This window comes from Dermacentor albipictus, chromosome 1 (assembly GCF_038994185.2).
Source record: "Dermacentor albipictus isolate Rhodes 1998 colony chromosome 1, USDA_Dalb.pri_finalv2, whole genome shotgun sequence".
Taxonomy (NCBI): Eukaryota; Metazoa; Arthropoda; class Arachnida; order Ixodida; family Ixodidae; genus Dermacentor; species Dermacentor albipictus.
In genome coordinates, this window is record NC_091821.1 from 485,722,930 (window position 1) to 485,750,071 (window position 27,142).

General features: G+C 45.6%; 1 protein-coding gene across 1 annotated transcript; it reads right to left on the minus strand.

Annotated features, from left to right (window-relative positions):
- Positions 1 to 841: 841 nt before the first annotated feature.
- Positions 842 to 10,377, minus strand: LOC135912018 (cuticle protein 10.9-like). Its single transcript, XM_065444409.1, has 3 exons — positions 10,225 to 10,377; positions 6,642 to 6,764; positions 842 to 1,328 (listed from the first exon to the last, which is right to left on the minus strand). Exons 1-3 carry the CDS (start codon positions 10,255 to 10,257, stop codon positions 975 to 977), a joined length of 510 nt encoding a protein of 169 aa, XP_065300481.1. The 5' UTR covers positions 10,258 to 10,377; the 3' UTR covers positions 842 to 974.
- Positions 10,378 to 27,142: the final 16,765 nt, after the last annotated feature.

Below are 27,142 nucleotides of genomic sequence, written 5' to 3' on the forward strand. Positions count from 1 at the left end.
GTTGATGACCACAGGGCCACCAGTGGTTTTCTAGGGCCCTGCGGGCTCCCATGTTATCAGAGCCGCTCGATACTCGGGAGAGTCCCAACCATAAATGAATGAAGCAAATAAAATATTTTATATTTTTGTTGCGTCATCACTAGCCCGGCTTCGTCGTCGTTCCCTGTTTCTTGCGGTGAAGACCCACCTAACCCGGTCGAGATCGTATCATCGTCCACAGCGTGCGTCTTCAGCCTTTCTATGCCTGCTGACGGACTGCGGAACCTCGTATATGTGTTTGTTTTTCCTTACCACGGTACCTTTCATTTTCGCTTTTGTGTTTGGTTTCAGCATCGGGACGATGCTTTTTAAAAGGGAGAATTGACGCATGTGCTTATTTTTCTTTCTCCTGTGATCTGAAATTTCACGACTATTATCGATGGTTCCGTCAGTTGCCTGTCGTCACCAAACCTGGTGTAATCTGATCGTATGCGAGACTCCGATTCTGTAGTACTTTCCAGAAGGCACACGGGCACCAGTGATGAGTCGTGTATATAAGCTGACGCGCTTGACCCGCGCATCAAATTTTCGATGATCGCGGACGGTGCTTGCCTCTATCTTTGGGCTTACATTGTAGGCTTATTTTGTAGGCGCAAGTCTGGCCAATCTTTATTTTGTGATCCATAGTTTTGGTGCTGTTTTCACTTTCACTGCAATGTTGGAATACAAACATAATCGCAAAATGCTGGGGATTTCTTACGACATTATCGGCTCATTCAAGATCACAGGCTTCTGCAAGCTTCTGAGAGCCTGGGAAAAAACCGTCATTGTCAACGGAAAAACGAGAACGAGCGTTTGACGATCACTGAACGGGGTTTTTATTCTCATTGAAGATTATTCTGACAACCGCTGGCTAGCCTGTTCCTTTGAGACGGGAACATCGTCAGAAGCGGGGTCAAATATTCAACAAACGCTTCCCTACGTCACACACTTGACTATCCAGACCAAGGACGGCCGTAACCGAAGACAGAAGTGGAGGCGCTCGTGTAGGGTGAGGAGAAGGGGGAGGATCCACCAATGATTCGGTACTGCGGGCCAGCGGGGAGGGGGTTCGCATTGTAGACCGCGTCGGCACTGGCTCCAGGGGCGGTTCCGGGCTCGTTGGTGTCAACCTTCGCGCGGAATCCGCCAGCATCAGCGATGTACTTCACCTGGCGGAAGATGCCGTTGGCGTCCGTGTAGCCATACATGCCTGTCTTTCTGTTAGAGGCGTCGCCCTGTTCTTTGTGGAAGGACTTGGTGCCGTACTGGTCGACGTTGTCGTAGCCGAAGCTGTACGGTTGCGGTGGCTGCATTTAGAAATTTCATATGAGTGGCATATCTGTGTCGTTTAGTACAAATATGATTTGAGGAACAGGAGCATTTATATCTAAGGCGTCATTTGGGCACCGAACCGCTTAAAAATGTCTTTTTCAAGCTTGAAAGCAATGCTTCCTGCTAAACATCTTCACGAAAAAAAAAAAACTTGTACTGCGGCACAGTGAACGTAATTTTAACCCTCCAACATTCATTAGCTCTCGGTGCATATTATCAGCAATAACTATATGCAATTAAACTTAGAAAATGTGCGTCTGTTTTGAGCATGCAACTTGATTATAATAATAAAAAATATGTAATTTTTATGCAAATGAGCCAGCAGTTAACATCGGGAGACACAACCTCCAGGACTTTCGCGCTTGTGTTTGTTTCATTAAGCCCATTTCCGACAAAACACATCAACCTTCCATTATTTATTACCATGTAGAGAATGGCTGCCGGTAGTGGCTGATCATACGCAGTAATTTTCGGCATTGTGCCTTCGGCTATCATTTGTACTTGGCCGCGACATACCAGTATAACTCAACAGGTGGCGATCTCAAAAATTTCAAAGGATCTACCTTGTTTCAACAAGCTTTCTCTCGCTATGTAGGCGTTATTATAGACAGAGACCTTTCATGGAGCCCCCACATCTCATACTTGAAGAAGAGGCTTACTTCTATCTCCCATATACTAAGGTTTCTTGCCGGTAAAACGTGGGGCACATCCGTGGCATCTATGCTTCAACTATACAGGACGCTCTTCCTAGGATACTTGCGATACAGCACACCAGTGCTGTCCAATGCTAACAAAACTAGCATCCATGTCCTACAGAGCATTCAAGGCCAAGCCCTTCGAACATGTCTGGGGCTACCTCGAAATGCTTCAACCGTTGCAACAATTGCCCTCGCGAGAGACAACCTAATAAGGACCTATATAGATATCGACACACTCCGGGCGCATGTTCGCCATATATCCAGTCCCTGACCACCATCTCGCTCACTTGCCTGAGAAAAGACCCAAGGCAGCGTTCTCCAGATCGATTTGCGGCTAACCGGCACTCTTTGTCTTTGAGGCACTCACCCGCAACAAGAACGCCATCCCCTATGTGGTGCTTGAAGAAGCCTCCTGTGTACCTTGCTGTTCCAGGAATAGTGAAGAAAGCTAGCCTGCCCACCGCGGCTCTCAAGCAGACCACATTGGAACTTCTACATTTTTCATATGCTAACCGAATTCATGTTTACACGGATGGTTCCGTGTCCGAAAATTCTACGGGCGCCGTTGTTCTACCATCTCAATCGGTCGTCATCAAGTTCAAAACTTCTCACGTAACGACATCTACAGGTTCTGAACTGGCCGCTCTTCGCGCTGCTGTCGAATACATTGAAAAAGAACCGCCCAACAAATGGGCAATATTTTGTGACTCGAAAGCAGCCCTCCAGAGCTTGCGAAGCTTACGACGTGGCAATTATGAACAGCTGGTGTCACAAATCAACGAAACCTGCCATTGCGCATCTGAACGAGGACATGACATCATATTTCAGTGGCTGCCGGGACACTGTGGCATCGTTGGTAATCACCTCGCCGATGACGCTGCCCGACGTGCCCAGGCTGGCTCACCGACAGTCCTTATACCTTTATCCAGAGTCGACGCTGCAAGAGAGCTTCGCAGTCTTGCTCGTGCAATCACGTTAGGTTGCTGGTATACACCACAGAACTCTAAGTGTCGTTTACACAGTCTCGACCCATCACTAAAACTTACATTACCAGCGAACCTTCCACGACGTGACGCAACACTGCTGTGTCGGCTGTGGGTAGGAGTAGCATTCACCAACTCCTACAGCTACCGCATTGGAATGGCGGATTCACCAATGTGCGCTAAGTGCAAGTGTGAAGAGACCATCAGCCACCTTCTGTGCCACTGTTCTCGCTTCGATAATCAACGTGAGACTCTCCAGTGTGCATTAAATAGACTGGATGACAGGCCATTCACGGAAGCGAAGATCTTGGGAGCCTGGCCTCACAGCTCATTGGCCCAAAAAGCAGTTAGAGCGCTTTTTCGCTACCTGAAGGCGACGGACTTGAGTGCGCGACTATAGACAACCTACACTTAAGTTCTCTCTCTTTCTCTTTCACTCCCCATTCCCCTCCCCACGCGTAGGGTAGCAAACTGGACTCAGTCTAGTTAACCTCCCTGCCTTTCCGTCTTCCCTTCTCTCTCTCTCTCTCTCTCGCTATGTCCACAGCATGTTTCCTTTAATACGGTGCCCACTTATGACAATTAGGGCTGCGTTATAGGAGTGATTTGATCATCACCAATGCTGTCGCAGCACTAAGTACGAGCTATGTGCCGCAAATGCATATGACATTAAAAAGGAGTAGCTTCTCTTGCTAACATCAACCATTGTGACTCATGCAGAGTTAGCTCTATTTCATTTATTTTATTTGCTTAAAGAAATTTAATTGTGTGTTTTACGTGCCGAAACCCCGATCTCATTATGAGGCACGCCGCAGTCCACCTGTGGTTCTTTAATGTGCATCTAAATCTAAGAGCAAGGGTGTCCTGGCATTTCGTCCCCATTTTTTATTTGTTTCAAGAGTAAGGCAAAGCGTTCACACGTGCATAGTGCCAATAAAATAATTGCCTTGCCAAAGTGTATGTCCAGCGAAGTTGTTGAAAACCATTACTGCAACAGCTGAGCTACTACTACACATGCTTTATTGCTTTAGAGTATTTCTATTAATGGTAATTTAGAAGAATGGGAGCAATACACGCTGCTTCTCGGGAGTCGAAACTGCGCGTTGCCTACCCATAGCGGTGCTACAAGAACAATGAACGCAGTTGCTAGGCTGCTTCTTTATATACGGAACACTAGTGACGTCAATCAACATTCGCAAGCTGCCGTCACTGAGGCAGCTTGCGCATCTGTAATATTCACTGGAAAACGTATGCAGGGAGTGTTACTTGTTCTGAATTGTTATCAGGAGCGCCTTATCAATTATGTGGTTCGGATGCTTGTTTACTGCGTGTTCTTTATTGAAGCAAATGCTTTTCGGTATGTTGTATGTGCGGTTACAAATAATGCATGCTCTTTTCGCTCAACTTTGCTGCGTGATTCACCTCTGCCGTGGGTCGGCCCGGAATCGCCCTAACTCCGGAATCGGCCCATGTTTTTTGTCCCTGGTTAACTACACGAAAAACGCTGACCAAGGCGTGGCTAACAGCTTCGCTGTAAAATTGGCAGTCACTTAAATAACCTTGCGTGATTTGAATGAGAAAGTATTGTCACTTCTCTAAACTATGACCATCAAATGCATCTTATGTACAACAACGAGTTTGCGTTCCGTTCTTCATTTACCTTTCTCTGCGTTCATAAATCACAAGACCGCAACCATTCAGAACTCATCACGAAGTAGCTACGTGTTCAAACTTTGATCGATTCATTGTCTTTCATGACGTGACACGTGATGTAATATCATAGCATGAGCGTCTCAGAGCCAATTTCACGTCAAGTTATCACGTCAGCATGATAGGTGAAGTTATACATTGTCACGTATGCTTAACAGCTCTGCTCGATCCACCTTGCTCTAATATGTGCCAACCTTTAACCTTCGTTAATGCACCTTAACCACTGGAATGAACCTTACTGTACATTAAAGCACCTTCATTCAATTTTTTTATCCTTCGTTCCCTTTACACTAACTTAAGCCACGTTACCCTGACGTTGCAGCTGGGTGGCTGTGACGTGGCGCGTGCAATCTCGCACATGCCAGGCCGTGGAGCCAGAACGAGCCACAACCGTGGAGCTGCCGCGGCGTCAGGGAAGCGTGCTCATCTCGCACCACGGCGGCCCAAGCTTGACTTCCACTCAAACCGAAATGTCATTAATTTTCTTTTGAATTCCGTTAGTTCACTTAGATTACAGGAATCTCCGTGAGAAGTTTGACGTCAATCCGAGCATTCCTTGACGTGCTTTGACTCTTTACGCCGTAGGCCAATTTCGGTATCGTCGCTTGATCACGCCGGGTTTTCTGCCTCATGGGACATATAATGCTTTCGCATTATTAATAGGTAGTAGAACTCTAGGGATCGTGGAATACATTTGTGCCGCCACTTCTTGTAGACCTATCCCTTAAGATGACATTAGCATTTTTTTTACGCTTCTCTTGGGATGTGACGATGCACGCCATATTACTCAAATGCACATTTAATTTCTTATTAGGAATTCTTTTGTTTTCTTGACAGGAGCGTGTAGAAGTTTGAGCGAGCTATAATTAGCAGAATTCTATTATCGTTGCTTGTTTTTTTTCACTTTTGTTGCTGGAGACTCGTCGAAAAAAATCACCGACCGTTATGATATTCGCTAACACAATATATATGCGCACCTCTATGCGTGTTTTCATTTCACTATATATTCGTTCGCGCAGACGCTCTGTCTCCTGCGGCACATGGCCGACGGAGCGAAGTGGAGTGCGAATGCCTTGCTAATCGAGAGATCGCAAAATCGCGAGAGGCAGCGTGTGGGAGACGCGTAGGTACGATTCACAGCAGCTGCCGCGGACAGACCTCCACTCATGCAGCGCTTTGTTTCCATGTATGGTTTTGGTGGACGCGCCCGCCGCATGTCATGGGTGAACAGACGACGGCGCGCTACGCTGGCGCTATCTCGTCGCAGTCGTTGCCGCAAAGCCTGTCTTACGCGGCACCACACTTTTTATCTCACGCTTTGGACGTACCCTTTTCCTCCGCTTTCCTCCCCGCGCTCTCTTGGCTATCGCCGTCTTTCCACCTTCGCTGTGCTTTTTCGCTCGGTCACGCCAACGTGAACTCCCAACGCAGCAACAGGAGCCTAAGAGCGTGCTCTAATACATACATTTCTACTTTTGGGTAGGCCTCAAGAAGTCGTCCCCTCATTTTAAAGAAAGCTCATGGACACGATGTTCTGCTAAATGTATAATGACGAATTTCACGTTCGCCTAGTTTATTATGACACAATTGCCAATCGGAGTCACCTAATTTAATGCCATTAAGTCTGGACTACATTTTAGACGGCCCTAGGGCACGTTACTTCCTGTCTACAAATATCGTAATATTGATCAAGAGAAAGAAGCACCACAACATCCGTGTTGAAGCCAGCTGTGTGATTGCCCTTGCCCCTTGTATGGAAGTTTCTACGTAGAATCTACGGCTATACCCAAGGTTTTATTCTAGTACAGGTAGGCTCACAGTGACTACGCAATGATGTACTTGTTATGTGTCTGGATGTACTCGCTTGATGCTGTACCTGTCGTGTGAATGTACTTACGTAGAATGTGCCAATGGCGCCACCAAGTCCACCACCAAATCCGCTGCCAAATCCGCCACCGATTCCACCAAATCCGGACTGACCGCCGCCGAGTGTCGTGGCGACGATGGAAAGTGCGAACACCTGTGAACAAATCGCGCAGTTTCCCACATGATGTTGCTGTGCTTTCATATGACCCGTGCATAATAGACGGTAAGACGTAGTCAAGAAGAACTTCAGTTTGGCCTAGTTCGTGTTTACTGCATATCATATTGTAACGTCCCACTGGGGTATTGAAGGTATGAAGGTATTGAAATAAATAAATAAATAAATAAATAAATAAATAAATAAGTAAATAAATAAATAAATAAATAAATAAATAAATAAATAAATAATCACCGCAAATAAAGACAGGGACAGCGGAAGAGCACACAAAAACGTTCTTGCGTTCGCTTCCGCTTTCCCCTTCTTTATTTGCTGTCAATATGATATGCATATACGTAGTCAAGAGTTTTGGTACAACGCAATTGGCTTGCTTTAGCGTTAGCATTACCTATTTGGTAAGTTGAAGAGTACGCCGCAAAAGATGTCCTTAAAATAATTTATCTGAGTGTAACAATAACGCAACGGACTGCAGTAAAAGACCAGCAAATATACATAAATACTATATACAAGCCAAGTAAATGCCCATAATTATCGTGATAATCCACTGCTATCTGGCATTACTGGACCGATTGCGTCACCAGTCAGGCCATTGCGAGACCACAGACTCTTCGAGCATGTGGAATTGCAGTTGTCTGGTTGGGTGTCCTATTGCCGACTCTCCTCAGTTAACGATCGTTGCTTATTACGATGGCATAGCACTGTCATGTAGTGTGCGGAGCCCAGTCCACACGTCGGTTTGAATAGGACAGCACGATTTTATTAACACGTGACACGTTACGCCTGCGCTTCAGCACATTTTGGTCGTCTCAAACGTATCACCTGCTACAGAACAGTTCCAAGCAGGTACTGGTTATGGCGCCACCTGTACGAAAGTACAAGCAAACATATGCAGCATTATCGCAACGTCATGCCTCGTAAATCGGACGGTGCATGTGCGTTATGAACCCTACCCCCCCCCCTCCGCCCTTGACTAATGTTGGAGATCATATGCGGCTTTCTTTCTTGTTGTTCACCATACAGTGCCTATAATTTGGACATCTCTAGCACAACCTCTAATGTTGCCAATATCTTGCTGCCTTGATACACATATAACTTAAATGCAGAATTCAGTTGGGCTTGAAATAGACAAACACTGAAAGACAGCGACAAGGCTTTTTCGAAGCGGGCGGCGGCTATTTCGACGGACGCACCATGTTTTTCCTACTTTGACAAAGCTACGCTCGCCTGCGTAAGTTAGCCTGCAACGCCAAAGGTATCGTACACACGCTAGAGCCCAACACCATTTTTCCACCACGCAATCGCGGCGTGGATCAAGCAGCTCTATCGGAAAGTTCCTTCGTCATTGCTATATCGCGTGCGAAAAATATCTGCTATATGCGCCGATCGCTATTGTAATAGAGATATGGCTGTATTTATGGGGAGTAAAGCTAGCACTGCCGCATCTACTGGAGCTAATTTCCATAAGTTCTAAAGGGTGTACGCTCACTCTTCTAACCAAATGTATGGCTGGGGTGCGTCCTTGTATTGTGCGGCAAAATATATTTCGCGTTTTCTGTGAAGATAAAGAGGAAGAGTGAAAATTGGTGGATTGCGATTAAGAGCGGATTGCGATGAAATACGTAGTCTAAATCCCCCGATCTCCACAATACAAAATTGAAGTCACAGGTCTGCGCGGCACACGAAGCACAATCAGAGTGTGAGCTGGAGGAGCGTCCCCATAGTACATGCCGTTACAGCTAGGGAAATAAGACACAACTGCAAACCCAAATTTTGCACGTACGGACGCTACGCGAAGCGCATCTCACATAGCGTGGCAAGCGGCCTGACACGATGCAACTGCTACATGTCGTGCCACCGAGTGCAATAATATGCAACTGCCACGCAAAGTGTGCACGTATAGACCTTTTTCATCCACACTGTGGCAGCAGTGCATTCATGACCCCAGAAAACTTCCGGTCTTGCATTTCTGACAGCCAAGTTTGCCAAGAAAACGGAAGTATTTTGCGCATAATTTACTGTAGGCACATATTTTTGATGTGTTCAGATATAAATAAAGTGCGGCATGTGTAAATCTCATGTATGGGATTTTTTTGTGGCACTGAACAGTAAAATTAATTTGTAGAAAATTCCAACTTATTGGCAAAATTTATGCCAGCTGGAGGATTCTGTAAATTTACAGGCTATTCTAACTTGCGTTGTTCCAGAGGGCTTAACCGGAAGTCAACTGGGAAGCCTGTTTGTGGCACGCATTTCGCATCACGTGATTCCTCGCGCGCTAAGACGCATCTATAGGGCGATGCTTCCGCAGCTGCTAGCAAGGGCGTTCGCGTGGCGCAGTAGTAGAGCAGCTGACTCCTTCGCAGAGGACCCGGTTTCTAACCCGGCCGGAACTGGGAATTGTTTTTTTTTTTCTCATTCCTACCGTTAGCAGAAACGGGCACCGGCGCGCCAGCGGACAAATCTTCAACCGAGAGAGAGAGAAAGAAGTTTAATGACACGAAATGCCGAGAGGTCGGCCTGAGGTATATTCCTCTAGCCAGCTACTCGGCATTGGGGGAAGGGGAAGAGGGAAAGAATGAGGGAAGAAAGAGGTGCATGATGGGTGACGATGACGATAGAAGGAAGATGTAGAACATATGGCAAGCAATTTGGCATGCTCAAAGTCTGCAATCCAGGCCCGTAATTTTTAAAAAGTTCAGTAATGCCTTGATGGCCTTGAAACTCGACTGAGCGCCTGGCCAAGGGCCTAAAATAACGTCCTCCGACAACGGTGCGGTGTCGAGACGCGTAAGGTCCTTGACCAACCAATCACGCTCTTCCACAAACTTAGGGCAGTCACAAAGCACATGACCTATAGTCTCAGTCACATTGCACACCTCACAGTGTGGAGACTCGGTGCGTCGCATGAGGTGCACGTATCCGCGCGTAAACGTTACCCCCAGCCTTAGTCTGTGCAGAAGACTGGCACAGCTTCGTTGAATTTTCGGTGGTAGCCTAAAATTCATGGTGGGGTCCAATCTCTGGAGTCGTCTGTGGCGATTATCCGAAATGGCTATTGAACTGAGGCCATAAGAGATTACGCTGTAAAAATCAAATGAAAATAATAACCATAATAAGAAGAGAGAAAAAACACCACAGCCATTTACAGTTCCCGAGCTCAGTGCGAGGGTGCTGGGTCTCTTCTGAACGTTGTAATCGTCGAAAAATATATGCCGCAGCTTGCATGTTATAACAGCCAACGTCTGCGACCTATGTACAATATATTGCGTAGTACCAGTATGATCTGCAGGTCAAAATTATGAACACGCACTCGAATAGCCGAGCGTATGGCTGTGCATATTCTGGCAGTTCTCCCAAGGTGAGAACTCAAAAGAATTCTACGCAGGTCGCCCTCCTTCACCATAGTGGTTGCAACTGATTTTAAGTGCAGTCTTCTTACCTGAGCGAAGACAGCGGCTGCAGAAGACTTCATGACTGGGAGTATGGGTAAACCTTGCGGACACTGAAGCGAGCACGCAGAAATTTGCAGGCTCTTGCTTCCAAGACGTGCTACTTCTTCGGCTTTATCGCGCGCACAGCGTACGTGGCACTGGGTAAGTTACCGACAGTGGTGACTGACGCACAGTGCCACGGTGCAGCGTTTTATACTGCCATTTGTCCGCCGCAAGATGGCCAGCGCTTACGCGTGGCCTCCTTGACACTCGAGCCTCACGTTACCTGTCGTTGTTTTGTTGCTGCTGCTGTCTTCATGGCCGCAGCGGCTTTCATCACCGCGTCACATCTCGCTTCGTTCTCACGGGGAGCCAAAAAAAAAAATAACGCAATGGTTACTGCGCGCAGCAAGACAAAGCCACACGAACGCACACAAACAATAACAAGGTCAACCGCATTCTTGGCGTTGGTGAGAGTTCATAACATAGTATTGTGTTATTTCAAGAGGTATAACAGAAATTCTATCACAAGTAGGAAAACAGAGCAAAAAAAAATTACGTTTAATGATTTCAGCTGATAAGACAAGACACTTTCGTACCCTTTCTTAAAGGGAGATATTACGGTGCTGGACTTAAAAAAATATTTAAAAAACACATGGAATTCGTAGTCACGATTTGTGTACTGACAAAGCCGCCGCAGTTGCTTAGAGACGATGGTGTTGCGCTGCTGAGCACGAAAACGCGGGATCTAATCCCGGCGGAGCGGCCATATTTCTATGGCGGCGATATGCAAAAACGCCCGTGTCCCGTGCACTGGGGGCATGTATGAAATCTCCAGCTGGTAAAAATTTATCCGCAGTCCCCTGCTAGGGCATGCCTGATAATAAAATCTACGTTTTGAAACATGAAATCTCAGAATTCCGTTCATTGTAATGACAGTGGAGAAACATTATAATGACCGCCTTACGAAATTGAAACTCTGAAATATGCTGTCCTCTAAAGTATATGACACCGTCTTGGCATGCATTTTGTGTTCAGCCCGTAGGGCATAATGATATTCAGTCTTATCGACAATATAATTTTCAGTTGTCGTTTGCGCATGCACCTATGGTTAAAGTTCTGCAAGGACAACACAATGAACGTTTACAAGCCCTCCTGAATGGCAATAATAAGCACAGTCACGATCAAATATTTGCAGGCCAGCGCACCATCAAAAAAATTAAGGTGTATTCATGCACAGCTCCGTGGCCTGGAATTGGTTTAATACATTGTGCTGGTCAAATATGGGGGCGTACGCGTGCACTCTTAACTTCAGCAGGACTGCCCAGGCTGCGACAAAAAAAAAAATCACAGCACCTTTGGTTCCAAACCTTTTGATCGCGACAGTACATGTGGCTGTTGTCTAGGAAGTCAATGCGCACGTGTTCCCAGATAAAAAGGTAGATCTAGAGCGCTTTAACGTAAAACTATTCCATACCTTTCTATTCCAATTCTGCTATCAGCCCACCGCCAATAGTTAAAAACGTTTTAGGACCACCGCCACTTCACCTGTCTGTCATGCGACGTCACGAAAAGCTCCCCATCTGATATGACGTGTACACACTGATTATGCATAATTTGACCGAACAAAACAAAAATAGTTATTTTTGATTCGATGCCCATAGCCCTCGGCTATTGGTAAAAAATTTTCGGGCTGCACCCACTTCACCTGCCTGTCACGCGACTTCACAAAACCGGAAGAACTTACCACGTCAATGTGACGTGTACGTGTTAAAGATGCTATAATAAGCCGAAGAAAAGTGAGTTTTCTTCTGAATAGCCGCAGGTCCCCCTTCCAAAAGGAATAAAAGATGGCTGCCGCAGATCGCTTCGGCACTGGCTACACTTCCCTGCCGGAGAGCAACGTTTTATTTGCTTGTAATAAAGCTTTTCGCGTGGCCGTGTAACGTTTTCGAGAATTTGCCGCACGTTTACGACCTCGTTCTGCCAACTCTTCTTTGCTGAGGATCCGTTTTAGCGTCATTCTTAAGCGTCCGTTGCATGCCGCCGCGATTGTCGACGAGGCATCGCAGGTTTAGTAAGAGAAAGCGGACCAATCTCAAACGCCGGCACCACCCTCTTCATTGAGTTATCAATATTCGGTGCAATGGTTCGGCACCATCGAATTCCTCTCACTTGAGCATGCTCCTCGCCTCTTGTGAGCCAATTAGATAAGACAAGCCGCTCAGTGCAAGCAAACTTATTCGTTTTTCAAGCATTTCAAGCAAACAAAGGTGTCCTCCTATGAATGAGGGGGGCATTGGATGGGTTTGTTCAGACAACCCGGCGGGTGACCGCCAGATGCTTGCGTCGGCGGTTAAGCAAATTTGACGTCAGGAGTTTGGAATAACAACATATTAGAAAAGTTTTACGTTATACAGCCCCTAGTGTGATGCACTATACCATGTCATATAATAGACCTATATATATATATATATATATATATATAGCATTTCAAGCAAACGAAAGTGACCCCCTATGAATGAGGGGGGCATTTGGTTGGTTTGTTCAGACAACCAATCAAGATGTAACTTGTGAAAAACTGATAAAAAATCCGCTACAACCCAGCACAGTCACATTTGTACGAAAATTAGCTAGGTAGCGAATCCTTATTCAGCTTGACGTAACACCAAAAGAGTGAAATGCGCTGAAATTTCCAGTTTTTATTCATCACATATCTTAAAGGTACAGGAATGCCAGATGGCATGGAGAAAGCCATTGAAAATTCAGATTTTAGTGACGTATAGCATGTATTTATTATACAGTTCATTTTCATTTACTTAATTTAAGGCCGGCTGCCGCCGGGGAAAAGTAATGAAACAGCTGGGGAATTTAGTGCTGCTTTTATTGCAATCTATTTATACGTTGTATAACAGCTGCGTCTTACCAGTAATCACGTACGGGGCAGAAACCTGGAGGCTTAAGAAAAGGGTTCTACTTTAATTCAGGACGACGCAATGAGCTACGGAAAGAAGAATGATGGGTGTAACGTTAAGGGATAAGAAAAGACATCCTAATTGAAATAAAAAAGAAAAGGGCATGGGTAGTACATATAATGAGGAGGGAAGATAACCGATGGTGATTAAGGGTTACGGACCGGATTGTAAACGAAGGGAAGCGTAGCAGGGGGCGTCAGAAAGTTAGGTTGGCGGATGAGATTAAGAAGTTTGCAGGGACAACATGGCCACAATAAGCGCATGACCGGGCTAGTTGAAGAAGTATGGGAGAGGCCTTTGCCCTGCAGAGGGCGTAACCATGCTGATGATGGTGATGATGATTTCAACCACGATGCTCTCCACTCACTCATTACACATTGGCATATTGTACGAATCCACAATAATAATGATTTGCAAATGAAATTCTCGCTGTGATATTTATGTCTGAGTGTAAGTTACAGCTGAGTGTAAATTTTGATGAAATTGTCCTTTCGAACTAAAAGGAAAGTGGGGAAACAATTATTTTTGTGCGCTGAAGCGTTGCAACACTAACGATGTCAGAGCGACTCTTCCATTATTGTGCCAGGCGCAAACATAGGGCACCAATGGAAGAAGACCCGAGTGGCGATAGTTAAACTCAGGCCGTCCTGATTGAGAATATTGGCCGATGATTCGATGGGACAAAAAGATGACTCCATAGTGCGGCCATAGCCCTCACACCATTGCCCTTGCTGTCCGACGTGAAAATAAGCTGCAAATGATAGGTATGTTTTGCACATTGTCTGTAGGTTTGTTGGCACTGCAATGCTACACAAATGCATGAAAACTCGAATTCCAAGCTAACCAGTCGATGATCACCCATTTAGCATAAAAGAACGATACATTGAAGCATCTATGGATTTTTGTGCGCGGTCCAATGCTCTAGTAACTGAAGAGGAAGTGTGGTTTTGCCCTGGCAGCACGGCAAATATTGTCATAGCATAATTCCTGACAGACAACTTCAGAATGTATCCCTCTAATGCCGTGAAACCTCAAAACCAACTTGGAGCTAAAATAACACATTGCGCTAGTGAACAACTGTAGCAATATTTTGCTATCAGTGACAGCACAAGTGACTTTGACACGCTCCGTCACCTAACCTTGCAATACGTTGGAGTACACGTTATGCTAGTTTCCTTCGTGCTATGGAAATTTCCGTTTTTCACACTATAGAATAAGCCAAATTGTTCATTGCACCATTGGATTTTCACTGCAGTCGCAAATCCTCCTGTCAAGATTTTTTTAACAGCAGAAATTTCGTCTTTACAGTCGATAGGCGTAGACTAATTTGCTGTTGAGTCGTGCTAATGCAGGATGGCAGCTAACATGTGACTGGTTCGTATGATCTGTCTAGCATAAACGCAGAAGTGCTACATCCGTTACAATGGTCTGTTGGGTATTGTAATTATACCATATTGCTAACCAAGGTGAACGTCAAAGCCACCACTCTGCTTGCCTTGTAAAGCCTTACATGCGTGGGCAACTCCTCTTATGCCGTGATGGCCATCATTTTATGCAGTGGTGATCCATAAATGACAAATGTGATGTGTGAGTTAGTGCTGCGGTCACCTGAATATTGACATGCCAATGAACACTTAAGGCTCTACAGCCCCATGTGATGATGTCCAGTATGAGGTCAGCCCGTAACTCCATGGCAACTCTGCACAGACTTCGTGGTTTATTAGCCCAGCGAGAGCCAGGCACATTCAGTGTGCCTTGCTTTCAAATAATTATGAGTAGCTCCGACACTTACACCTACTCCAAGAACTCGGCTACACTCGTGTGCTGCATACACGATTCAAGCTTCACAGACACAAATACCTTGGTTCTAGCTCATCATTAGTTGCAATGGCTTACAAAATGTTTCAGTCTTCCAGCAGTCCATCGTTGTTGGCCACGTGGTCACTAACTTTGACTTATGATTCTTGTCTTTTATTTCCTATGCGTGTTTTTGTACTTGATTCCTTACTTTCAGGCTTATCCAGTGCATTTTTCGCAATTACGACATACCTGGAAGTCGCACAATAGTCAAGTCTTTCTTGTTCCACCAGTGTGACACGAAGCTTGCATTTCTGACGACACAAAGGCCCCAGTTGTCTAAATTAAGTGTGCACTACGCGTGCGTGCCATGGTTGTCTGACACAGCGTTGTTTGAGAACGCATCATGCTGATCACTACACTGCTAACAGCATCGGTGATCTTGGCGTGCGAGAGATATCCATGTTTAATTTCATACCCGTAGTTCTTTCTGTGGCCACTCAAAAGCTTTTCTTACTCAAACGGCTTACAGATGGAGCTCGCAGCCAATGATGCTTTGAGGAGGCTTACTATCGCTCATGCCTACTGATGCAAAAAGATTACGCTTGTCATTATATGTATTATCTAGGTCCTTCTGCTCCATTCAGTAAGTCATCTACCAATACGCCGCAGTCACATTGCCACGTATTTGCTTCGCAACACTTTTGTAAGCTTGGCGATGTGCTGTGGCGCTTCAAAATAGTGCAGTATTTGTTGAAACATGTTGCTGTGCTTGCGAACAAACCCTTGGAATGCCTTCGGTGTCATTGCCCCAATGCATTCATCGTGCACATCAATGTGCTGACGCATGACGCACCAAGAAGCATGTAGTACAGCGTGAAGGATTTTGAAGGTTCAATGAGACCTCTACAGTCGTTCAGTGTTATAAGCTGTGCATGGTGTGACACGGTTGGCAAGCCGCAACTGTGATGCTCATGAATAATTGTTCCATCCCCAACGCTGTCTGCTACAATACATATCTAGTGAGTTCTGATTAGGTGGCAGATGCAGGTGTACCTGTGAAGAATAATATGGTGAATTTCGATGAACAAAGTCGTGTTAGGTTCGATCATTGTATGTTTTCCTCCCATACATGCATATCGCACACAAACAACTACATACAGATATACGGGCAACATAGAGGAAGCGCTGTGTTAGTGGCAAATCATAAATAAATGCAAGTGAACCTGAACCACTTTTTTAAGCAGGCTCTGCAAGTAAAGCTTAGAGCTATAAACACCGCGTTTTTTGTTCCACCGCGTTTTGAATGACGCGCTTTGTGTTCCTATGCAACGCGTGTAGCTAACCAACGCGACAACTACAGCTCCCCTTCTCTTGAAAAGAAAGTGAGAGCTATTTTTGAAATAAGCTGGCCTGCATTCTAATGCCCTTTTTTTGCATTAATATGCGTAGGTTTTGCAAATATGCGTAGTTAAACATACTCACATTTATTCTTTTTCTGCATTAAGCAAATGTGGCCTGGCCAAGAGGGCATTTGATAGGATTTGTACTATCAATCATGCAGTGCACTCATGTGGCACGTAACCTGAATTAGCTAGTGGCCCTAGCTATTAAACAGCTTGAGCCATAGGATTTCGGTTGAAGATGTGACTACGACAGCATAGCGAGAGTAACATCGACAACCTAGAATGACGATGTAACAAGCACGATGGCATCGCCACCAGGAGCACATACCCAGTGGCGCAAGGAAGTGCACAACTTGTGTCACTGGGTCAGCGTGGCAGCGTAGATAATAGTAATAATAAAAACGATTATTTTGCATTAAGATGAAAGGATTATTTTCGCACGTCGGCCCAAGTCAGGAGGAGTCTTGTCGGGCTGTTCCTGACAGCCAGCAGTAAAAAGGCGCTAGTGCAGTTTTTAAAACAAAAAAAAAAACCAAGCAACGAAAGGAAAAAAAAATGGCTTACAAGAAAGGGTATATTACGTAAGTAAACGTTAAACAGCTTGTACAGGCACTTTGGAAAAGCTTACATGAAGGTACTGAACCAATTCACGCTTTGAGGGCAGAGAAAATAGGGAATACAGCAGCGAGTTGGAAATCCTTGGTATATACTAACTCTTTTTCAAACGGCCATACCTCGTATAAAATCTCGGAACGGAAAAGCTGGGATTCGACCGAATCCGTCTAACACACACACATGCTGAGTGAAAAAGGCCATATTCCACTAATGATTACGTAGAACGGTCTGCAAAAGGAGAGCATGAAATGCCGGAAAGTGTGTGCTAGAAAACAGGTTCGAATTCTTGGAAAGGTGATCATTCGAACTACAGCCTTTAGGAGACAGTTAAGTCCTTTGCGCCAGGATAAAGAGTAATTATAAAACGATGCTATGCCGTATCTGAGCGTCCTATAAACGAGTGCATGTGCAATAAGTTTACGGAGAGAGTAAGGATTAAAGAACGCAAGCTGTATAAAGCGCATGATATACCTCGGAGCTTATCGTATGTAAGTGAAAGATGGGTATTCCAGGTCATATCTTGGTGAAAAGTAAGACCTAAGTGCTTAATAGTTCTCGAGTAAGGTATTTTGTTACAGCAACAATTACTGGCGCCCTATAACGTAAAACTATACCGATATGATTTTATTCCAATCTCTTGACATCTAATTTCCGTAAGCGCCGATGGAAGTGTGGCGCGGTGACCCGCGGGGTTGCCTGAACAGACCAATCAAACGGTCTCCTCGTTTATTGTAGGTCACTTTTGTTTGCTTTAAAAACATATAATATTGCCTACACCGAGCGACCTTACAAGAGGCGAGGAGCACGCTCAAGTGGAGTAGGATTCGATGGGGCCGAGCTAATACACTGAAAATTGATAACCGGATGAAGAGGGTGGCTTTACTTAGCTTGAGATGGCTGGTTAAGAGTGCCGCTAAAATGGATCCTCAGCAAAAAAAGAGTTCGGAGAGTGAGGTCGTAAACATGCCCAAAGTGCTCGAAAACGTTACACGGCCACGCAATTTAACGTAAGTAAACCCTTGCTCCCCGGCTGGTGGGAGCAGCCAGTGCCTGAGTGATTGGCGGCAGCACTCCATTATTCCTTTCAGAACAGGGAAGCTTGCGGCTATTCAGAAAAAAAATCAATTTTGTTCGGCACATTGGTGCATCATTAACGCGTGCACGTCACTTAGACGTGCTGAGTTTTCGGGGTATGGTGACGTCGCGTGACAGGCAGGTGAAGTGGAGGCAGCCGAAACTTTTAACCAATAGCCAGAGGCTTATGGCGAAAAGGCGTCTAATCAGAAACAACTATATTTCTTTTGTTCGTTCCAGTCATGCATAAACAGTGCCTACGCGTCATATCAGATGGGGAGCTATCGCGGTTTTCGTGAAGTCACGTGAGAGACAGCCGAAATGGGGGCGATTGAAAAACTTTTTTACCAATGGCAGAGGGCTGATTGCAGAATTCGAATAGAAAAATTTGGAATAGCTTTACATTAGAGCGCCTCTGCATTGCGAATTGTGCAGAATGCAACATGTCGTTTCGCAAACTTTTTGCGCAGGTTTCACAAAATAACAAGCTTTATTTTTCATAATTTAATCGATACCAGAGAGATAGGTAGGCTCTGAACGGCTTACGTAAGTAAAAAATGCCATTCGCATTAAGAAAAATAAAAGATTCACGCTGTTACACTCATCGAAACGGCCACCTTGCTTGTTGAGAAGCCCATGAGTCATTTACTAGGGTCAACAACTCCTTCAGTTGGAATGGTTTCCGCCTCTTCCGTACGTCGTTTCCACAGTGCTGCCTCATACGCATTCCTACGTAGTAGTGAAGAATTCTGGCTACAGCGTCATTTTTGTGTTTTGGACATGTAAATGTGAAGTTAAAATTATGATTCTCTCAAATACGTCGTATTGATCCACGTTCATGGAGAAGTAGTTTGTCCATTCAATCATGTCGTAGAGCCTCTCGTTTGGATGCGTTAACTCAACTTTTCATTTGTGAAAAAACAAGACGTGTGCGGCTCTGCAGACCTCTTGTTTCGGCGGATATCGTAGATGGTCACTGGGTGGTCCACACGCGAAATTTTAGTCAATGCTTCGGAGAACAAGTAAGCGCTCCCGCAGCTAAGCGCCCTTCTTACAATGGTGCGAGCAGTATATAAGATGCTTGTGCTAAAAGCGGGGCTAAATAGTTATTGCAGGCTATCCTAACTTTTCGCTTATGAATTGAATCAGTATCAGTGTACTAAGTTCTTCGTTCTTTATTTAGCAAATACTTTTAAGCAGCAGCTTGCCACATTTCTGACTCGGTAATATTCCCAGTGCGGTCACTTTATGACTCTTCATTTCCTGCTTGATCAGTCGCGGGTGTGCTCAGGTGCCATAGGTTTGTTCTTATTGCGCGCGAGCTTTGTAACGCATATGGTCTGCACTTTGTTACTCGCTTGTCACTCGCCTACTCTGTAGACAGTAACGAAACGTTAAGCTTCGAAAACTATACCGTGCTGTTGGTGTAGTCGCCATCACCCATGCTTCGGCCCATTGATTCACGTGTGGGCCCGATGACCTATTTCTTATACGTATAGGGCGACAGAGGGAGCGTAAGTGTGGTTTTAGTCGGAGTGGATGTGAGTGAATAGTGCGCGAGAAACTTACTGTATGACAAGAAGCGGCGCTACTCCCTTTGTCACCGCATAACGGGCTGGACTCACTCGAACATACGTTCCGGGGGTTGAAGTCATTTCTGTGGAGGCTAGCGATACAATGCTGACGGATGAGAGAGAGAGAGAGAGACGTCAACTTTTTATTGACGGCAGCAATCACTGGAGTGGACGCAGTCGTTCTCAGCCTAGCAGATGGCCGAGATCCCCTGCGTTTCATCGGCTGCCTCGTCTAGCTGGACGGCGCACCCTGTTGAAAATGAACAATGAGTATCTGATCAGAACGCTGTGGGTTCCTAATGGGGCCTCAGACAGTCGTCATAAATGCACCGTCTAATGTTATTTGGCATCCCACGCACATCAGGGACTCAAATGGCAATGCACCCTAAGATTTCTGATGAGTGGAGTAGGCAGCTTTTCTGTGTTATTGCTAATGTGAAACCACATGATATAATTAAGTGTACGTCGCCATGTCGTGAACAATTCTTTTTAATGTGAAAGAATTAAGTGACTCATGAGGAAGAAAATGCGGTATTGTCGGCGTGCACACACGATATACAAAAATGTTACAAACCCTCGACCTATCTGGGAGTTGAATCCACTACTTATGGTGTTAATTAAGGCAACGAATTATGGCCTTTGGTATTAATTAAGGCGCAGTTAATACGGATAGAGTTAGTAAAGGCACTGGAACGCACCTTTTTTGGAAGTCGAGCCCTTGATTATTTGTGCTAATAAAGGCGATGTTAGTTAGGATAGAGTTAATAATTATACTGTTACGTAGGAAGACACCGACGAAAGGCTATTTACAAGTATAATTATATAGTAGCAATATATTTAGTTACGGCACTCGAACCCTCGGCCTTGGGGGGCAAGCGAACCCACGACATTTGGTGTTATTGAAGGAGATATTAATTAAGGCACAGTTCAGATAAAATTAAGGCATTCGAACCGCCGACCTTGGGCGGGAGTCAGAACCACGACCCTTGTTGTTAATGAAGGCGATGTTAATTAAGGTGCAACAAAATAATGCATTCGGACCCATTGCGTTTGGTGGGAAGAGAATCCACGACTTTAGTTTAATGAAGGCGATGTTAGTTAAGGTGCAGTTAGTTAAGATGGTTAAGTTAGTTAGATAAGTTAGGTTATCTATCTAGTTAGTTAGGTTAAGTTAAGTTAGATGGTTAGTTAAGCGTGGGAGGAGAAGCGATGGAACCCGAGGCCCCCATGCAAGCACCAACGACTAAAGGCAGCCAGAACGCAGCGGCAGACTCGCAGTCTCAAGGACACGACAGCAGGCACAGGCAGGCTCAAGTAGGCACCGACATTCGAACGCCGTCAGACGGGCGGGCCGAAGCCGAGGTTGCTACACTAACCTTTAATAAACACTAACCTAACCTAACCTTTAATAAAGCGTTCGTGTTGCTTTTATAGTCCTTATCTTGTGACGTCAGCCGCAGCCACTGCCGATTCACAAGAGGCATGGCCGGTGAATCTAACAAAACAAATACGTGTCAGCGGCGCATGCTGATTCACAACAATTCTCCCCCCTTAAGGAGTGAAGCGGTCCGGGGGCCGGGGCTTCCGCTTCGCTCAAATGCGCTGATGACATCTCGCCCGCACAAGTTCGGGCCATCGCATTGCAGTACGGTTAGTGTTGCATCTAGGGTCTTTCCCGCGTACGAGACCGGAAGTTTCAGCTGACCCCTCACGGGCAGCTTGCCAAGAAAGCAGGACAACTTCAAGGACGTCTCGCGGATCGCAGGCCAGGCATGCCGATGCTTGCAGTATGTTTTCCACGTAATGATGGAGACAGGCGATCCGGTGTCCACTTGCATTGTCAGCGGAATTCCGTTCCAGCAGAGGGTGCGAACCACAGGCTTGACGAAGTTTACCGGCGTAGTGTACAAACTCATTAGACAAAGTTCGTTGCCGTCGCTCTCTGAAGAATGCTCCTCACAAAGGGCCACCCCTTGTTTCCATACACACATCTTAGCTAGGTGCCCTTTACGTCGGCAGCGAAAACACTCCGCCCGGCGAAACTTGCACTTTGCTGCCTTGTGCTTAGTGCTACCACAGCACGGGCAAACGACGTCTTCGCTTGGTCGAGAAGTGCTCGGATCAGTCTTGTGGTAATACGGTTGACCTTGCACCTTGCTTCTCACGGCATGGACGTCGCCATAATCCTGTGTGGTCTCCATGTGATCAACGTTGAGAGCTGCCATCTCTGCTGCTCACGCTATATCTTCGGCTTCTTTCAGCGTCAGCGAAGGTCTGGCCAAAAGCTTCCGACGAACGCCGGCATCACGTAGACCACAAACAAGTCTGTCTCGTAGCATCCTGTCCCGCGCTTCGCCAAAGCTGCAACTGCAGGCCTTCTTCCGAATTTCCACAATGAAGTCCTTCGTTGACTCGTCGGGACGCTGGCATCTGGTGAAGAACTTGTAAGACTCTGCTATTTCGTTGCCCTGTGGCGCAAAGTGTTCTGCCAGCAGTTCAAGCAGCTTCTCATAGGTAAGGTCCTGAATCTTCGCCGGCGCGCACCGTACCGTTATTATGCCGACTGTTCCCGTGCTTAAGGCTGCCGTTAGCAGGGCTCGTCGTTTCTTCGAGTCGACGATATCCTAGGCTTCAAAGTAAGACTGCAGACGCACCTGGTAGGCGTCCCAACTGTCTTCCGTTTCGTCGAAACCCGGTGGTCTGGCGTGAGCCACCATGGCGCAGGCACGGCCCGGTGGTGGGCAGCCTCGTCGCCACGGAAGTAACTCGAGAAGCAGTTGCCAAAGAACGAACGCTTTATTAAAGGTTAGTGTTGCTTTTATAGTCCTTATCTTATGACGTCAGCCGCAGCCACTGCCGATTCACAAGAGGCATGGCCGGTGAATCTAACAAAACAAATACGTGTCAGCGGCGCATTCTGATTCACAACAGTTAGTTAAGGCACTCGAATCCACACCCTTGGGTGGGAGTGGAACCCACGAAATTTGTTGTTATTGAAAGTAATATAAACTAAGCTACATTTAATGAAGATATGGGGCCCTATAACGTAAAACTATTCCAATATGTTTCTATTCCAATTTCCTGACGTCAAATTTGCGTAACCACCGACACAAGCGCCGGGCGGTCACCCATAGGGTTGTCTGAACAGACCAATCAAACGCTCTCCTCGTTCATAGGAGGTTTCTTTAGTTTGCTTGAAAAACGAATAACATTGCCTACACTGAGCCGCTTGCTGTATCTAATTGGCTGACAAGAGGCGAGGAGAACGCTCAAGTGGAGAGGGATTCACTAGGGCAGAGCCAGTGCACTGAAAACCGATAACCGCATGAAGAGGGTGGTGCCGGCGTCTGCGATTGGTCTGCTTTCCCTTACTTAGCTTGTGGTGGCTGGTCGAAAATCGCGGCGGCATGCAACGGAAGCTTAAGAATGACGCTAAAATTTACCCTCAGCAAAGAAGAGTTGGCAGAGTGAGGTAGTAAACGTGTCGAAAGTGCTTAAAAACGTTACACGGTCACGCAAGAAGTTTTATTATACGCAAATACACCCATGCTCTCCGGCAGGTGCGAGTAGCCAGCGTCTCAGCGATCGGCGGCAGCTATCTTTTATTCCTTTTGGAACGGGGCAGCCTGCGGCTATTCCGAAAAAAATTCAGTTTTGTTCGGCATATTAATGCATCTTTATCGCGTACACGTCACTTTGACGTGGTGAGTTCATGCGGTTTTGTGACGTCGCGTGACAGGCAGGTGAAGTGGGTGCAGCCCGAAAACTTTTCACCAATAGCCGAGGGCTAATGGCGAAAATGGGTCGAATCAGAAATAACTGTTTTTCTTTTTTCTGTCAAATCATGCATAATCAGTGTGCACACAACATATCAGATGGGGACGTATTGCGGTTTTTGTAACGTCGCGTGACAGACAGGTGAAATGGGGGGTGGTCGAAAAAAGTTTTTGACCAATCGCGGAGGGCTGATAGCAGAATTGGAATAGAAAAGTTTGGAATAGTTTTACGTTATAGCGCCCATGGTCGATTAAGGCACTCGAACCAACTAACCTAGGTTAAAGTCAAACCGTTACCTTCGTTGGTAATGAAGGCGATGTTAATTAAAGCACAATTCATTATTATATAGTTAATTAGGGCAGTGGGACGCATGACGTCGGGTGGGCATCAAACGCTTGACCTTTGGCGGGAGGGGTGTGTACCTCGGAGATGGCGTCAACAGTGTATGAGGCCATACAGTTGATGTTAACCACAGTAGGCAGTTATTTAAAATGAAGTGATGGCACAGATAACACAGGGAGGAGCGTAAGACGTAATTCACGGCTTTTAAGATATGTGACCGAAGTGCAAATCATTCGAATAACGCCACAGCGACGGCGTTCTATAGAGATAACATTTTCTGATGTCGAAGGCCATAGTTTTGCTGGTTGCAGACAGCAGAAGTAATTGAAAACTGAAAATGCGTCATAGAATTTCTTATTATGCCAAGCTATAGCTTACAATATAGACTTATCGGTGGCTCTTTTGTGTCGCAACATCTATATGTAGTTGGGCGCAATACGCCACAAAACGTGAGTGTACTGGTTAATATTTTAATCATCACGGAGGCCGTAGAAGTCGCACAAGTTCACAGATGACGCTGGCGCCTTGCGGCCTCTTTGTGACGCCACCTACCACCCGTTTCAACTGGGACGCTCACAGCATCCATCCCTTCCGGCTGTTCTGTTTACAAGGAGTCGGTCGGTTTGCGAGCTCCAACGATGTGCTTGTTTGATGGAATATTCTCTTTTTTTTTGGTGGAATGAAATGTGACTTAGTTCGCGCCCGTATATGTGCCAGATGACAGCTTATTTCTCTGCAATCTCGCCGTATGCGTGGCACGCCAGTCAAATGTGGACCAACGATGTTCATGCGGTGGAGTGCGTTCCCTTTGTCTCTGGTAGTTGTGGAATGTTGGGAGGTCGTCGCAAAGATATAATGCGTATTGTTTGCGTGCCACTGCTCGTCCACTATGCACCGGCATGTAAGCTGGGAGTAACATCGGAGCACCGGCAACTTAGAGAGCGCTTTTCGACCGCGTCGTACCATTCAAAAGGTGAGCAAACGTGCTTGCTAACTACACACGTGTTGTGCGCGCTTCTCGTGTGGGGCACATATTAGTTTGCGAACGTGGGAAAGAGAACTCCCACGACAGCACTGAAACCTATGGTGATGCTTACTGAGCGGTGGGTGCCAGAATTTAGTTACGCAAGTTTATTGTCAAAATACGAAATTGACACTATTGATAAGCGTTTTCTTACGGGAAAGATCCCGTGCGGAAATCTACGTGTTCATCATGCGCGCCTGTGCGTGAGCTCCCCCTTTTCTGATGAAATCGCATGACAACGATTCATCTGCCTCCTCACGGATTACAACTGGAACGACGTTTCCTCGTTTATAAATGATTCGACGTTGTAAATAATCTCTGCTTACAAGGTTTTCGGTTTACAAGCAGTATTTGGGAAAAAATGTAAGCAATCCAAGCTTGCTACTGGTACGGGCTTCTCTTCAAGACAAGGGCCGTTGCCGCAACTTCGACTTAACTAAACAAGACAGGGGACAGTTGCTTAAAATATGTCATGAAAGGAACTCTAGAGCAGTTATGTAGACAAATGTTCCGTGGAATGCCCTGCTGCTGCTGCGTGCGTTTTAAAAATTTTGCTGTGTTGAAGCAATGGCGTCCCTATTATAATAACATTCATCATTGACTTCGACTTTGGGCTCTGTTGCCACCCTGCACTAGTGCAGGCATTGTTTTCGTGACGGTTTGCACATTCTAAAAATTAAATTACGGGGTTTGACGTGCCAAAACCACTTTTTGATTATGAGGCATACCGTAGTGGAGGACTCCGGAAATTTCGACCACCTGGGGTTCTTTAACGTGCACATAAATCTAAGTACACGGGTGTTTTCGCATTTTGCCCCCATCGACATGCGGCCGCCGTGGCCGGGATTCAATTCCGCGACCTCGTGCTCAGCAGCCCAACACCATAGGCAGTTTTTACATTCTCACTGCATGTGTTCGCAATATGACAGTCTTATTGTGCCACAACTATAAGTTTCTTGTAATGCGCAGCTGCTGCTGCGTGCGTGTTAAAATTTCGCTGTGTTGAAGCAATGGCGTCCCTATTATCATTACCCTCATCATTGACTTTGACTTTGTGCTCTGTTGTAACCCTGCACTAGCGCAGGCATTGTTTTCGTGACTGTTTTTACTTTCTCATTGCATGTGTTCACAATATGGCAGTCTTATTGCGACACAGCTATAGGTGAACACATAATTATCTTTGTAGCGATGACGCCATGACCCACAATAATGTCCACATAATAAACCATGGCCATAGCTGCAGCAGCACGGCGTGTAATATGGACGGACATTTCATGTATTCATTAGGTGTATGTGTTCCAAAAAGCAGGATTTCGCTATCATTCGTGGATATGTTTATGGAGATATTAATAAACGCAGCTTACATAGTAGGCTAAATATTTATGCAACTTCGTTCCACTTGCTGCATATTTTTGTTCGTAGACATTATGCACACATTATCCTGTTCTGTATAAAAGTGGACCTCACATGTCTTGTGTACTTTTTCTCGCATCATTGGCTTGGCTGCAACTTAAATTATATTTTGCTTATTACACAGCATATTTCTCATGTTATTTTGGTTTAATACTGTCAAATTGTTTCCTATGAAGTAGCATGTATTTCCAATATTTTTTTCTTTCTGAAGCTTTTGCTACACGCATGTGCACTTTTTGTCCAATATAAAAGAATTCGACGCGTAGTGTGTCATATAAGTGTAATATCTTTTATCATGCAGCATGAATACGATTGTTTACCATTGATAGTTACAACTATTTCTGTCTTGTTCTTATAATACCTGTTACTGGCAAATACACAATAGATGAGCTCGAATTGTGCTGTGCTGAAGTTACTTCAGTAGTGAGTTGTTTACTGGTACGCTTGCTGTGTTTTCTCTCCCCCTGTTTATATTATTTGCAAGCTACCTCCATTTATGCAGGTGGGCATCGTAGCAGTTGTGTGCCTAAGTTTACTGCAGCAGTGTCGAAGCGTGGTTGCACACATTACAGGATGCCAACAGACACTCATCACTGCTTTTGTGCATTTCTGCGAACCAGTCGCGTCCACTAGACGAAACTTGTGTTGTCGGTTTGAGTTTGCCGGTCAGGTTATCTAACTTTTCAGGACAAGATTTACATAGGGAAGGAAGGAAGACCTTACAACGTGACCTCGGCTAGCAACTGACTGTTTATGGTGATGGTAGGATTTCAAAAAATATCCATGGATGTGCACTGGTATTGTGCTTTATTTGAGAAGTAAGGCGGAAGTCGTAAAACAAAGGCATGGAATCACGATAAACGGCATTTGCATTGAAAATGTAAGTAAATAGGCGGAGGCTCAGTTCTATCTCTTGTCATCTAGAAAGG